At 42.7% G+C, this 15607-nt stretch overlaps 1 protein-coding gene across 7 annotated transcripts in view; it reads left to right on the top strand.

Moving 5' to 3' along the window:
• The window catches only part of col18a1a (collagen type XVIII alpha 1 chain a), a 64098-nt gene that overhangs the window by 31042 nt on the left and 17449 nt on the right, over nt 1-15607 (top strand). For 2 of the 7 annotated variants that reach the window (XM_027005692.3, XM_027005691.3), the window contains exons 1-4: nt 921-1862; nt 9878-10413; nt 12465-12548; nt 13416-13463. In XM_027005692.3, the coding sequence (XP_026861493.2) occupies nt 923-1862; nt 9878-10413; nt 12465-12548; nt 13416-13463 (1608 nt within the window). In that variant the 5' untranslated portion in view covers nt 921-922. The other 5 variants (XM_081713411.1, XM_027005695.3, XM_027005694.3 and 2 more) reach the window with 4 other exon arrangements.

Genomic DNA, 15607 nt, shown 5'->3' with positions numbered 1-15607 from the left:
GGTGGTTTCAACTGATTTCAGGGGTGAAGGGTATTGGGGTAATCTTTCAAAATATGTTGCACTGCTGTCTAGGAAAATAGGAATGTGACCTAATTTATGTTATGCTGTTCTAAATGTGTCATGGTTGATTTGTTTTAGGAACCTAAAAAAAATCATTATTCTTAAAAAGGAGAGTGAAATAACCATTATTCAGAAGTGAATCTACCTGCAGAACAGTTTCCACTACTTTGAACTAATTTTGCACAGTTCATTTAAACATCAATGTAAAATAGATTGTGGAATTTTTAGGGCTCCATGGAGACTGTAAGTGAGCTGGAAAAAAACAGATTCCATTAGAGAAACATTTGCCCCAGTTGCTCAGAGGCACCAGCACATACAAAAGGAAGCCTCGCAGGCATTTTTGGTAAGATTATCTATCAGCAGAGACACTCTTTCACTACAGAGACAAAAGGAGGGGGGAGGAGTCATGGGAGGAAAAGTCCTGCTCTTGGCCCAATAAGGAGTGAGCTCCCCACACCCCCTGCCTGTTCCCTATGAATAGTTTACTCCTCCTCTGAACTTTTTCCACCCACTTTGAGGGCTGCATGTGTTGACTCTGGGGTGAGACTGTGTGAAGATTCCTCACTGTGGGCATGTCTGCTGTGCGACCTTGCATGAGCTGCTGAAAGACTTGGAGTGAGCGATGTTTCGGCATGGACTGTGGTTTGGCCTCTTCGTGCTCACGGGCCTGTGTGTCGGGCACTCATGTGGATGGTTCTGGTTTGATGATTCAAAGGACAAGGACAATGGTGAGGGCACGCAGATGCCCGCTTATGTGACTACTGTGGACACCACTATGTCCACATTGGCACTTAAAGGAGAGATCCTGAGGAGAGAAGGCAAGGATGTTTCCAATGGGGAGGACCCTACTGAGGGTGAGGATATGGGGAATGATGGGGGTTCTGGAACTGGTCATGAGGGCTCAGCCTTGGATGGGGAGCCAGTGGCAGAGGTTGTAGCCAGCTCTGGGTTAGAGGCAGTGCTTGGATCTGGGTCTCGACCATGGCCTCTTTTGGGGTCTAGCGTTAGTCCGAGGTCTGGGTCTGCATTTACACCCACCTCTGTGTCCCCTCTGTGGAAAAAACAGGAAGTTTCTCCATCTAGAGTTGTTGAGGAAAATGTCAGTGATTTTGCAGAGGATATTGAGCAGGAGACAAGTCTTACCAAAGTGGACCTCTCTCAGATGGACAAGCACAACATGGTGAATGATAGTCTCAGTGGCAACCTCATCAAGAGCCAGTTTAACATAAGCATGCGTGTGTCTTCTGAAAGGGTCAACAGCAGTTATAGAAACACATCTAGTAGTAATAGCTCTGCTTGGCATTCTGATCATAATTCGACGCAGTATTCTCTTAAATACTCTGTCTCGGGCGATTCATTAACTGCCAGAAGCAGCCGTGTTTTCACAGTTTCTGCAGTTTCACCAGTTTCACCAGCTTCACCAGCTCCAGTTGAGTCCCAGCGCTGCGTGCCGGTCAACTCGGACCTCCCATTCTGCGGCGGGAGGGGAGCAGAGAGCTTCGCTGTGCCCAACTTCCTGAACCAGAGCAGCGCAGAGGAAGTGCGGGCACTGCTGGGTGAGTGGGCATGGCTCCTGCGCTCAGGCTGCCACCACGGTGCCCCCTGGTTCTTCTGCCTGCTGGTGACGCCCCGCTGCGGCACCCCCGGCCGGCCTGCACCGCTGCCCTGCCGCAGCTTCTGCGAGCTCCTCGCCGACAGCTGCTGGATGCTCCTGCAGGGGCGCCGCCTCCCCGTGGAGTGCAGTGCCCTGCCCGAGGAGAGCGATGCCGGCTATCCATGCTTGTCAGTTAGTACCCAGAAAGGTAAAGGTGGGATGGAATGCCATCTTTCTTTTTCCAGTTCATGGAAGAGATGCATTCCGAACCAGCGGCCACCTGTTCACGTGGTGTGTTGGTCACCTGCCCTTTGGGGCGTTTTTGTTTGTCCGTTTGTTTGTGTGTCACAAGGGCTGTGTGGTCTCGAGACAGCCGTGGTGCATAGCACCGTGGGTGGCAGTGGGAGTATATAGAAACAGGGTGCTCTTTGCTTTACTTTGCTCATTCACTTTATGTTGCTTCAGAATGTAAGTGGAGTAAGGATGCATGGCACAGTTCTATTGATCCCTTGTATGTTCATGTTAATGTCTTAATGTTTGCATGTGACTGTCAGTGCTGCGGTTTTCTTCATATTTTTCTTTTCTTCATCTAATCAGCAAAACTATGCGGATTTTACTTCACTATAAAGAGAGATCCCTTGAGGAACACTAATTTTAATTTACTTCCGTGTTATAAAAAGAGTATCTTTAAGAAGCAAGGAAATTCTGAGTCAAACTTTTGTTGAAAATAGTTAATATAAAATTGTCCCATATGTGGGCAGATATGGCAAAAAAATAGGGGGAAAAAATACTGTATTGGAAAATTGGCCAATGTAATGCTAAAATGGTCTAATTTCTCCAAAGGTTAGTATCTGATTTTTATAAAGCTAAAGAACTATTTTAAATAAGGTTTCGTCTTTGTCCAGTTGTCTTGAATAATAGCTTAAAGTGGTGATGACTCTCCACTGGCATTCAGTTAAAGAGTTGGCGGATCAGCTTTATTTCATACCCTCATACAGGTTTGAATGCTGCTCTAATCTGTGGGAAAAACTCACAAATCTTACTAAAACAGGGACATTGTGCAAATGTCTCCATTCTTATTGCTCAGAAATGTACTGATGTGGAAATTAGGATTTGGTGGGGCTGCATGAACATTAATGAAGATTTTGGAATATTTGGGTTTACTGACAGATTAAACATGGTCTATATCTTCACAGATAATGTAGTTCCAAGATCAGGCTTAATCTGCCCTAATAAAGACTTTACATGAAACATTCACTTGATCCTCCCTCCGTGTCTACAGTTTACTCAGAGCGAAGGTCTGGGAAGCTGGAGGGCACCGATCTGCAATTATGGCTATAATACTAGAGGATGAGGAAGATGAGGCTTCCGCAAAACTACATTTTCTTGCTGGCATGGGTCTTGCGACTGTGATCCTCTCATCGTTGCGCCAAGGCTTGAAACATGGGAGATTCAGAAAAAGACCAAAAAAAAAAAAAAAAAAAAGGCTTATATGCCACATCAGATTTTATGGTTTAATTCTCTTGCCCAGTAAGACTACAGTCAACAGTTGGTTCACTTCTGTTGTTAATGACTGTTGTCAAGATATGTTATCAAGACACGTGTAACACGTTAAAAAAATCCCATGAAAGTGATTTATGAACAAGTGTGAAACTGAGTTTCAAACTGAGTTGAAACTGAGAGTTGAGAGCAGAAACACTTTAAGAACCAAATTTTAAAATGGACATCATCAGTGCCTTGTCAGATATATGATCAAATTCCTTCCTAAATCCTTTCCTAAAACATTAAGACATAGAAGTAATATCTTTAGACCAACAGCTTGAGTGGATAGCACAAACCAAGTGAATTCAGGTGTACCTGGAGGAAATGCCTTTTTTAGACTTTTCTGAGACTGTCACAACACTATCACTATGCATTTCCCATGAGTACATACTGTGTGGCAGATTGAGGTTTCAAGGGCCAGTGACAGACTTCAAATTCATTCTGTTTGTCTTCAGACACTATCAGAGTAGCTTGTTGGTTAACAGGTTTATTACACCACGTGTCCGTGTCTGAACAGCAAGGTCTGTGCTTAAGCATCTGGAATCACTCTTTTCAAATCAGCAAAGGCTGATCACACTGGCTGCCTCACTACTGGTGGGGTGACAGTGAGTTTCAGGCTTCTGTATTAGGGGACTTTTAATGTGAGCTGCATGTTGAAAAACAAAAATGGCCCTGTTAACTAACAAGCTCTCTTGATGGTCTCTTTGCAAAATAGTATGCATTTGAATATGCAAAAAGTTTTGTTAAGATTTAGGTATTTTTTTTCTCACACAGCACTCTAAGTAAGTCCATTTACAAAGTTAAATTGAGTTCCAGATGTGCCATGTGTTATGGAAATTAGACTTTGTCATTAGTTTAACCTCACTGCATTTTAACTTTTTAATGGAACAGTGAGTTTTTTTCCTAAACATACATGCAACCGATTTGTATACATTCACAAACAGATACAGATAAATACTTGCTTTAATAATTCCTATTGGAGCCTGTAGAATTTCTAGGAGCCATATTAACATTTCCTGAATGGAAATTCCAGATTTTTTGGCTGTGTTGTTAATTAGCCTATGAGCTTACACTCAGCGTGTCTGTCTTTCATCCACACCCATGTCCAGCTTTCACCTCTTTTGAACTCTGTATATCTACCCCTCCCACTTGCCTCATCAACTGTCTTTTCTTTTTCTCTCTTGCACACACTCTCATACTCAAACCGAATGCAGGGTCTGCTTGAATACAGTTTATAACCTTCTATGGTCAAAACATAAGTCTGGATCTTTGTATCTGCACATTCTGTGTCCGGCATGTGGGGGAAGTGCTCCTTTATCCCACTTTATCAGCATTATGAAGGCTTTGCTCTGTCAGGCACTAAAGGTGCCTCTCTGCATAAACTCTCTCAGTCCCTTTTCTTTTTAAGGAGCATGAATTCAGATAGACATTGAAGAAAGATGGTGTTGGGGTGTGAAGCTCTTTCAGCACAGACACTGCTTTTCTGCCACTGCAGATTATAATGCAAACTCTGTGGAATTCTTATGTAGCTAATGATGTAGCTTTGTGTGAGAACATGGCAGACTTCAGTGCCGATATCACTATGACTGTATGCTGTTAGCAGAACCACTGGGTCAGATGCCACACTTCTGAGCTCCTTACAACATTCGGGTCTCTTTCTGGCACCAGTCAGCATCTGTGCAATGGGTCGACAGAGAGAGGTGACTTTTAGAATGTAGATAACCAAAATGGCAAGGAGATAATGGAGATCATAGGCGACAGGAAGTCAAATGAACTGGAAAGCTTAAGAATGATGTGTTTTTTTGTCTGGAGGGAGATTTTAAACCTGAACAAATTTACCCAAGATGCATTTCCTGGTATATTTACCTTCCTTTACTGTTCCATGGTGGGCATAACATTCAAATGTATTTGCTGATGTTACTTTGCTGTGTTTGTCATAGCATCAGTGCTGGCTCTCTAAGGAACTTATGATAGCCAACAAAAACAGAAATGCTGTGGGTAGTTTCTGTAGAAATGTATCACAGCCAAAACTGCAGTGCTCATTAGTGGAAATAGAAATAGATCCCATTAGACCCTTTGAGGTAGATCCAATAGGAGGGGCTGGGGCTGATGGTTACTTACATGGTTACTTATTCCCAGCACAAAAAATGGCAAAAGAAATCGACAGTTGTGCAGTCTGAACCCTGTGTCTGAACCTCACTGTTTCGCAGCAGTTTTCTAAGACCTTGTTTAGGTAACAACTGTCTCTATTTAAATTCACGGCATTTCCAGCATTGACCATTTGTTGGTTTCTATGGTTAAACACTTTCATGCAGTGATTGGCGCCGATGAGGAAATTGAACATGGAAAAATTGCACATTGTTTTGATGCCATGTTTATGGAAGCCTGTCTAGATGGTGCCCAAAATGTAGGGAATTGTTGGCTTTAAAGCTTGAAGCTAATAAGGTGTAGCTTATTTTTAGTACGAACAAGACAATGTTCAAAAGCTCATAATTTATTTTAAAGTACCAGCTTCTAATTATCTCTATATTTGTATATCAGTAATAGACATATTGTGCTTTTATTGTGGCACATATTAAGAGCCAGTGATTTTATTAGTGGAAAGCGTTAATAAGAGAATAGAAAAATAGTCTTACCTCCCACAGTCTGTGCCAAACAATTAGACATCATCAAGCTGAAATCACATCTTATCAAGCATACTGTGCAAACAGCCTAAGTAAATGAAATGTCATTACTGATAGTGAAAGACTGATCAGAGTTCCCTTTACGCCTCCCAAAGCAAAAAGCACAATAATTCTTTGTTCTCCCCTACATTTGATTTATTATTTTTTTATTAAAAAGGCATCAAAGGATAGCTTTGATTATGGTTGATCATCCCCCTGTGCGCCTTTTTCTGTTCACGTCCTACACTTTGTTAATATAATTCTCAGTGAGTCTAAAGTCTCCTTGTATCCACATGCGAACCTTGGCCCCTCAGGAACATGGTCTAATCGGGGCATAGCTCTCGGCAACTTGGGAAAATGTCACAATGGACCTTGGGAGCCCCTGAGGTGATGGTTTGTCTGGTGACCTATCACAACTGGTTGCCTGGAGACAGAGACAGCCATTCTGAAATCATCCCTCTCCTCTGTTAGCTACTATAATTAAATTAGCCATGAGTCTTGGTGAAGGTCAGCTCACGTATACTCAGGTTAAATTTCCATACATTCAAATGTTTTCTCAACTACAGATCCACTACCTATAGCGGTGTGGATGTTTTTAAACTGTGTATATTTCCATGAACATAGTGAATGTAAATGGCTTGGCATTGCTTTTATTTTTGTCAGGCCAATCACATTAGAGTGCAGGGCAAGCCATTGAACATAATACCTTCAGTCTTGTACACAAGCCAGCTTTTCCTGTTTCATTCACTCCAGTGACTCGTTTATTTGCCAGAGGTTAGTGACAAGAGCCGGTATAGATGACCAGACATACTAATTAAAGTGTTAATTTTTAACTCTTGATAGAGGTACCCTTTTACACGTTAACTGGATTCTGGCACACTTTTATATGGTTAATGGATGAATGCTTTGCGTTTCTCCCAGAAGTGCAGGTTTGGCTGCTGGGATTTGTCAAAATTAAATATTTTGCTTTTTCTTTTACTTCTCATAAGGGATTCTGTCCACAGCTACAAGGCGCAGTAACAGAAAGTGATGCATACTTTTAGAACGCTCAACATACTCACTAAGTTCATCTCTGGCAATGGCTCAACTCAGCCTACTAAGCCGAAAAGATCTCATTTCAGTTAATGGGAGTAATTACCTGAAAGGTTGCTGTTTGTCTTAAGTGTGTGTCTAATGTCAGAAACCACCACCTCAAGTCATTTCAAATACTCCTTACCAGAAATCAGTTCATGGGCTCTCACTTTATATCCTTTAAATGAAGGTAATGAGGAGCCCTCATATCTGTCCAATGTAAATGGTGTCCAAACATTTGAACAGCAGTATTGTGCTTTTGACCACAGCTTGCACAGAGCCTTGGTCTGGAGGTGAAAATGGGGACTAGTAATAGGGCATCGATTGGCAAGGTGCTCATCATTGGCCAATGGTATTAAACTTTTAAAGGCCTTTGCCTCTTGTAAAATAGTGCAATGCTTGGAGAGATCGCAGTCTGTGAGATGAGTGCTGCATTGCTGTTCATTACTGTATCTGGATTTTAATGGGCCTCATCTTCATCTTCCATCGTCACCTTGCCAGTTGCATAGCTATTATTATGAATTAAATAATAGTACATTTCTTAACAGAAGTGAAAAATACTATTTGGAAAATGTCAGCCTTTGCTATAAAATAGCTGGCTCTGTATTCCTCTCATAGAACAAACGCTTTTCTTAATCTGGATTCTGGATTCTGCTGTTCCAATTCATTGCCTGCCATTAGAAATTTAACAGTCAAGGACTCTGGTGTCCCTACAGTGTTCTTTCTAAAGCTTTGCCCCGGAAGTCACAGGGTCCTCCTGCTTTGCTCTGGGTGACTCTGGCCATATACCTGGGTCACCCTGAGTTTCTCCTTCTGCTCTTCATGCTGCAACACCTGGACATCTGCAGCCCCAGGTGCATGCTCGGGTTATCATTACCCTGTCAGGGCTTGACATCAACTTCCTTTTCTGTTTGTTTATTTTAATCCTTCTGTGCATAGGCTTCAACAAAAGATGCACCGTGGGGTTGAATGGGACCCGTCTGCTGGAGACGAAGCATGTGTCACGCCTCATGTGGGCCATGATGCTTGCGTTGATGTGACGGTGGTCTTTTGGCAGCTTTGTTTTACCCCCAAACAAACTGTGTAACCACAGGCACCGCCTCTGCTCATGAGTTTACACTCGTAACAAAACTTCCATCTGCACCTTTTAATGAACTTACACATCGTCAAAAGACTTTCGGCTGTGTTTGTTAAATAATACCATGTTATCAGAAGCTAAACAGAGTGGTTATTACTCAGAACACTTATTCTTGTACTATGAAAGCAGCAAGCTCAGGCTGACCTCATTCCCATTATTGTATCCCAGGACAACAATACGTAATGATTAATTAAGTACTGTTTTAGTTTAATTGATTATCTACAATGCAGTACTGCTTTCTGAACTAAAAGTTATTCCAGCATGAACAACTGAACACAGTGACATAATGTTTTATAGCCTGTTACACGACCTCATGATCACTTAGTCCTGATGATGTGTTAGCACAGCAAGCCTGTCGCTTTTTTGTCAGGCCATGCACAGATACCAGAATGATCCAACATAAGTGTTGTGATACGGACACTTATGTCTGCTGGCCAGCTAAGGGCAGGCAGCCTTCAGTTTGACATGTGCGACGTAGGCGATGAGTGAGGAAGAGACTGTGAGAGGCTCCATCTGTGCAGGCTGCCCCTGGGTTTAGGCTTTATGAATCCAGATGTGTAGTTAGTGCTGTATCAGTGGAGCATGGCTGTGATTGGTATGTGCAATGCATCTAGTCTCATTTTCTCAGTCACCAGCTAAACTAACGAGTGTGTGGACAGATTCATTAGATAACTGTCTCCATCACAATCACTTACAAAGAAAAATGAAATGTGTTCTTTTCTCCAGTGCAGGTAAACGAAATCCTCCTAAATAGTCAGTGGGGCATGCTTGTGCTGATTCTATATATTTATATGGAAATATATACTGTTCACCATCAAACATTCTTAGTTACTGTAATTTTTGCCACACATTTAAATCACACAGACTTATGTGTTTTTGCACTGCTGCCACTGGTCATGGAATTAACAAGGTTTTTGATAATAGTAATGATGTCTGACGATTTGTCAGTTTCAAATTTGTGGCAGACATTTGTAAAGCAGTTTCTTGTTAGCCAGTTCAGAATTCCCCTTCCTCTCAACTTATACACAAAGTTTGTATTTTTGTAGTCTTAATTTACCCTTGAGGCTTTTAGATTTTAGAAAATCTTATTAATGGATTTGTCTCAGGACCTTAAGGGTTGTTCCTCAGCCCTTTTTTTCTGAGGTCATGTGGAATGTTTTGATAAGGCACTCTGCTATTTAGAGAAGCCTGCGTGGGCAGACTAGTTTTTGTTTTACCTCTCTCTTGAGGTGACCTACAGTACATCATCTGAATGCTGAACATTATTCCCAAATACAGTTGATTGATATCACTGGTGTTGGGTGGATAACATTTCCTTTAAGGTGCAGTTTACACCCCTGAATGTTCCAGCATATTTCTCTCCATTTTATATATATGGTGTATATATAATACTCTCTGTATATCTTTTATATATATAGATTGCAACTTTTTGAGATTTATGATAATAGAAAGAAAGATTTTCACATTTTGCACGAGTGTATAAATTGCTTTATACTAACAAGCATAATTACACACTTATTATTAGAAGAGATGCTTTCTCATTTCTGATCCGTGAATTTTAGTCATAGAGCAATCCTGCAACAAATTGCCAGTGCTGAACACTTCCTAATAGCAGATTCTGCCATTCTAATCACTTTCTGCTCTTTGTTTGTCATCCATGTTATGTTCCTTAAAGGTGGAGTCCAGCAGCCTAATACCATGGCATTACTAATCTGATCCTTCCCTGCTGCCCACCATAACTCTAACATGTTCTCCTTTGAAATCTTGCAGTATGTACCTGTTAAATTAAACTCCTGTTTCCTTCCACAGAAGTGAATAGCATCTCACTCCTGCAGCTGGTCGGTGAGCCTCTCCCCGAAGGTGTCACCAAGACTTCAGACAACAGCCCCGGCTATGTGTTCAGTACAAATTCCAAGACGGGTCAGCTGGCCCACGCATATCTGCCCAACCCATTCTTCCATGACTTCTCACTCCTCTTCAACGTGAAGCCCACCTCCAAAAAAGCTGGCATTATCTTTTCCATCACCGACTCCTACCAGAAGATCATGTATGTGGGGGTGAAGCTGACAGCCATGCAGGGCAAGAAGCAGAACATCGTACTTTTTTACACAGAGCCAGACTCCCAGACATCCTATGAGGCAGCCAGCTTCAGTGTGCCCTCCTTGGTGGGCTCTTGGACACGTTTCTCCATCAGCGTGTTTGAGGAGCAGGTCTCCCTCTACCTTAACTGCGACTCGGATCCACAGGTTGTCCGCTTTGAGCGCTCCCCGGATGAAATGGAGCTAGAGGACGGAGCAGGGATCTTCATTGGACAGGCTGGAGGTGCTGATCCTGACAAGTTTGTGGTATGTTCAGCCCCTGACTGATAGAACCTCCAATTATACCAATTAAAGCAGCAGAATGTAGGGAACCCAAGAGACCGTATAAGCCTGGATAACTGTAGTAGGCAATTAAGTGATGTGACAGGAGAAAGCAGACTGCTTGTCCTAATCTAGGCAAGCATGTGAAATAAATGGTGACCACTGCATGTGTCATGATTCTGGATTTGATTGTTTAAATTAGCAATACTGTAGTATGTACAGGTTGAGCCATCATACACTATATAAATAGAAGAGTTAATTGCACTTTCAACCCTGCAGGGGAGCTATTATAACTGATTAAATAGGATCTGACAGCCCTCACTTTTCTTAGCTAATCCTTAGCTTCCTTATTTTAAAATGAGAAAGAAGTTTTGCAGCATGTATTCTGCATGAGTTCTTTTACATGGTTATCTCTGAAATCAGCACAACACAGTCACATTCACAGTCACACTGCACGCATGTGCTCTACATTTATTGAAAGGAGGTCTGTGGGTCCCTGGTAGGGACAGTCTGCTCATGTAATTGTGCAGTATCATATGAATGTCTCTCAGAAGTGGTGCCTGAGGTCATTTAGTACAGAAGAGCCCTTTGAGAAGAAATACAGAATTGCTGAAATGGTTTGGGCCTGGCATGCAAGAAGTGAACCTAATTTAAAGCAAAAGAAGACACAGCCCTAAAGCTCAGCCATTCTCCACGTGATTTGTGGCTGTAACCTGCTATGCCGTGGGCTTTGTGTCAAGACTGACACTCTTCTCCAGCACACGGAGGAATAGCACCAGTGGAGCCTGTGCTGACTGGCCCTTTGAGGTTCTGAGAGGGCTCTGACTGACCTTCCTGATCGGAACAACTGGACTCTCAGCCAAAGGGATTCTTTACCAGCTGCAGAGGCACCACAGTGTGTTCCTCGAACTGTAAAAGTATGTGACAGAGTGCCTTTTTCCTCCGCAGACTGATTTTACCCCAGACACCCTGAACAGGAGTAAATTACTATGATTTCAGGTCTATGCTGTTGCCTTGCACAACACACTCTGTGATAAGTTACAACACTGTAAATTTTCCTTTCTCCACATCATCACTGAGGATGGGTATCTCTCAGTTACTTATTAGCAATGGTAGCGCTGGCCGGCTGTCTGCCCATAGCCATAGTGAGGTGTGCAGGCCTGCAGGAATGCTCCACTGTCTGTGCACGACAGCGGTTTGACAATAGGCATTCAGCAGCAGATGGCTGGGATGTGCTTCAACATGAGTCCTCTGATCTCACCTTGTTTCATGTGGACTGGGGAGGCCTTAGAGAGAAATGGCCCCATAAGCAGGAGCCCGTCATAATTACAGGCTTCATTAGTCCGGATATGATTACTGCCATAGTGCTCTCGTTGGGCGCACCTGGGGGAGGGGATTCGTGGCAGATATGCGGGTCCCGCTGAGCTGGGCTGGGACAGAGGCTGTGTGGGGTTCTCACAGGAGGTCACAGCACACCACAAAGGCTCAATTAAGGCATCATAAAGCCCCCTTTGACTGCATTCCCAGGCCAAACCTTTAACCCCAACCCTGGGCATTCACACACACACACACACACACACACACACACACAGAGCGAGAGAGAGAGAGATGCTGTTTGTTATGAAGACAAAATCTCATTAATGTATCCCTTTCCTGCCATCCTTTTGTGAAAGGTCTAAATGATCCAATGGTGGGGCAACTATCTTAAATGTGTTCAGGTTATGAGATTTTATGAGTCATGTTGTGCTTGGTGGATCCTTGTCTGAGTAGCATCACAGATATGATGGTAACTGTGATGATGTCTATAAATGTGAACACATTCTGGGGTTAAATGTTTCTGAAGCGAAGCACATCAGACATGTTTTTATTTGATTTAAGGCCGTTTATAATGGCACTTGGATGCACAATGCAGCACGTAAAGACAGGAAAATCAAAAATCCAACACATCCGATTAGAAGCAGCACTCATACACTGATATAAATCATGTCACACCTGTGTTGTTACCTGTGTGTGTGTGTGTGTGTAATGTACATTAGGGCATTATTGGAGATCTGAAAGTGATTGGAGACCCCCGTGCAGCAGAACGCCACTGTGAAGAAGATGAAGATGACTCTGATGCAGTAAGTTCCAAAGTGCGAGTAACAAGTGCCTGTAATCACATACTCACTCGCTTTATAGGATTACCTGACAGAGATGACGCCATAAAAATCATTTATGATTTCAATGGAATTTGGTTCAGATTCTTCAGACTATGACCAGACTTGACCTGTATTTGGAAAAGCAGCTCTGGGTGTTATGATAAATCTGCTCCTACTTGATTTGTGTCTCTGTTATGTCTTATTTAAAGTGTTTGAGCAGTTAACTAATATAAATACCACTATATTATATACCATTATATAATACACATTGGTCATTCACAAATAAACTTAAAAAACAAATTTAAAACAATGAAGAAAAGATTAGAATAAAAATAGAGTGGGCATAGTACCCATAAATGCACTTTTCTGCAGTTAAAAAAATAGATCTTCTTTCTCTGGTCTCTACAGTGTCTTTGCACAGCCTTGTCCCTCCAGTGGTAGTACTCTGTACTACATATGGGGTGGTACTGTGATGTATTTTATTCATTTTGCTGGGTTTGCATTTACCCAATGCCTGTCTTTTAAGGGCCACAGCCAATGTTTGTGGGCTGTGATAAATATCAGCCCCATGGCTGAAATCCATTCACCAGTTCAATGGGATCCATTCATATATTTCAGAAGAATGCTTCACCTCCAGCTAGGTTTTCCATAGGGTGAACCTTTAAAACTGTCTAATGAAATATATGTCCTGCAAAGCTCTTCGAACCACTAACTTACTAACTTATCAAGATAATGCTGATGAAATGAGTATAATTCTCTTTGCAAAGGATTTGGAAAAATCTCTCTCTCTCGCTCTCTCTCTCTCTCTCTCTCTCTCTCTCTCTCTCTCTCTCTCTCTCTCCTCCACAGGCCTCGGGTGACGATGGAAGTGGTTATAACGAAATGCCAACAGTCTCGGTATTGTCTTCCATTTTTAACCTCATTATATTTAGTGCATTGCTTACATTTCCTTTGTAACCATGCAACCTCCAACTCTCCTGATCAACCCCTACATCTCATTTCCTCACTCAAAGCCTCATCAAACAACCACACATCCGTTGCCTTCAGGCTATTTCCAAAGTGCATGGGCCGTATGAGCTTTGGCAGTGATTCAGATCTGACAGATCTTCTGGAGGGAATCCCAGTTCAACACTATCATATGTGGTTGAGTTTATGATGTACAAAACATCCTCTCGTTCCCTGTTCCACATACACAGACAGTGGACCACATGGAGGCTGAAATGAAGCCTCAGCCCCTGATACCCAGTGCATCTGTCTGAGCACAGAGGAGGGGAGAACCAGGTGGTTCCTCAGGACTGAAGACAGTGTTTCCTAAGCTCAGCCACTGCTTTGTCCATGTTTTCTTTTTTCCCCCTGCTTCTCCTCAGTGTAAATGTACAGCACGCTCAGAGAAGGGGAGATTTTGTCTGCTCCTCGCCTGCTTAACTGATCAGGTCTGTCTCAGCCCTCCTGCCTTGAATCCTCGTGCTGTGTCAGGGGAGCGCTCACTTTTCCCTGACAGGAGTCTGTTAGCATTATATAAAGCAGGTTTAAAAGCTCTCAGCAGCTGGTACCAAATGTGGACATACTTTCTTCGTTCCTTTCCCTCTATAATACATGGTGGGTTTAAACAAACACCTGAAGGAAAGGGAGAGGGTTCTGGGTATAAGAAAGTGATTGTGTGCACTTTCCATTGTCTTCCAGTGAGATTAGTTCCTGATTCATGGTCTGTTCCATGGAGAGCACTTCTCCACTTGTTTCATACAGAATGTATCTGTATGTTGACTCACACAAATAAAATTAGTTTCTGAGGCAAAGACCTTATGGGTGTGGATTCTTGTAGTCTGCTGAGTCTACATCTGCAAGCTGTTTTGTGCAGTCTAGTCATGTGGCTTTTTTTTAATAATTAGAAAAAGGAAGCTTCATCTTGTGACTACAAAGCAAACAATAGTTTGATCTCTTTAAGTTACCTTAGTGAACTTGAAATATGATTTGTAGAAGCACAAGTACAGTGGCTTGAAGAGGAGCATGAGCGTGAGGTCATGTCCATCTCTGCTGGTGTCTCTGGCTTCCTCAAGTTAATAAGCACCAGACTCAGGAGTCAGTGATTGATGCATGCATTGCAATCTTGCCTTGTTATGAGCCAAATTCCACTGAGTGTGGTCCTCCCATGCAACAGTTCAAATGATGTGTGTCAACAGAGGGGAGCACTGTTTTTGATTATTGTTTTTTACCCAGCAGTTGAGACACCCTCCCAGAGCACAGATGTCGATATTCCAGTCACCTGATTCACCCCATATTCTCCTTTGTAGTCTCACAGTGTCTGCTCAGGGTGGGCCAGAGGTAGAGTGCTGTCTGTTACCTAAGCCTCATTGAGCAGTTAAGAAAACTCTCCTGTATAAAGAGCAATAGCTCTGAGGGCAGAGGTCCTTGCCCTGACTCTGCCTCCTCCACCCTTGTCCACAAACCCTGAGCCCTAGCCCTTATTCCTCCTCCTGATTGCTCTCTCCAGGCTAAAACACACACCATCGACCCACTACGGCATCTCCTGTGTCAGCCATAAAACAAGTTTGCGATCTCTGTCTGTGCATGTCATAACTCCTGCTCTGAGACTTGGTCTTTGGGTTTAATGGAATAATTCCATTTGAGGCCTGTGTGTTTAAAAGTATTCTTCACACCAAAATGCAGACATGGCTAATAATGAAAGTGCTTTGGCCTACTGACATTTGCATGATGGCCCAAGTGGCTTTCATTTACTATAAGTAGTGTTATACTTTTTGGTGTAGTTGTGGTGTCTCTCTCCCTAGAGGGTATCAGTACTGAGGCATGTGAGTGCACATGAAGCCAAAGGCACAGCACTGTACTCCTTCTGGGAGGGAGGAGACCTGCTCTGTTATAGTTAGAGTCATGCTCTGTGCAAAGCTGCTGGTAGCAATGGCACTGGAACTCACAAACTGTTCAGTTATGTTGTGTTTTATAGACACAATGTCTGCAATGAAAAGAAATGCAAATATACATGCAGAGAGATGAATATGCAAAAAGCTGGTTATGAATGAATTCAT

The sequence above is a fragment of the Electrophorus electricus genome, chromosome 4 (genome assembly GCF_041902795.1).
Source record: "Electrophorus electricus isolate QZ-2024a chromosome 4, ASM4190279v1, whole genome shotgun sequence".
In the NCBI taxonomy this organism is placed as follows: Eukaryota; Metazoa; Chordata; class Actinopteri; order Gymnotiformes; family Gymnotidae; genus Electrophorus; species Electrophorus electricus.
Note: the sequence above shows the minus strand (reverse complement) of the source record. Positions and strands in the feature narration are given on the sequence as shown.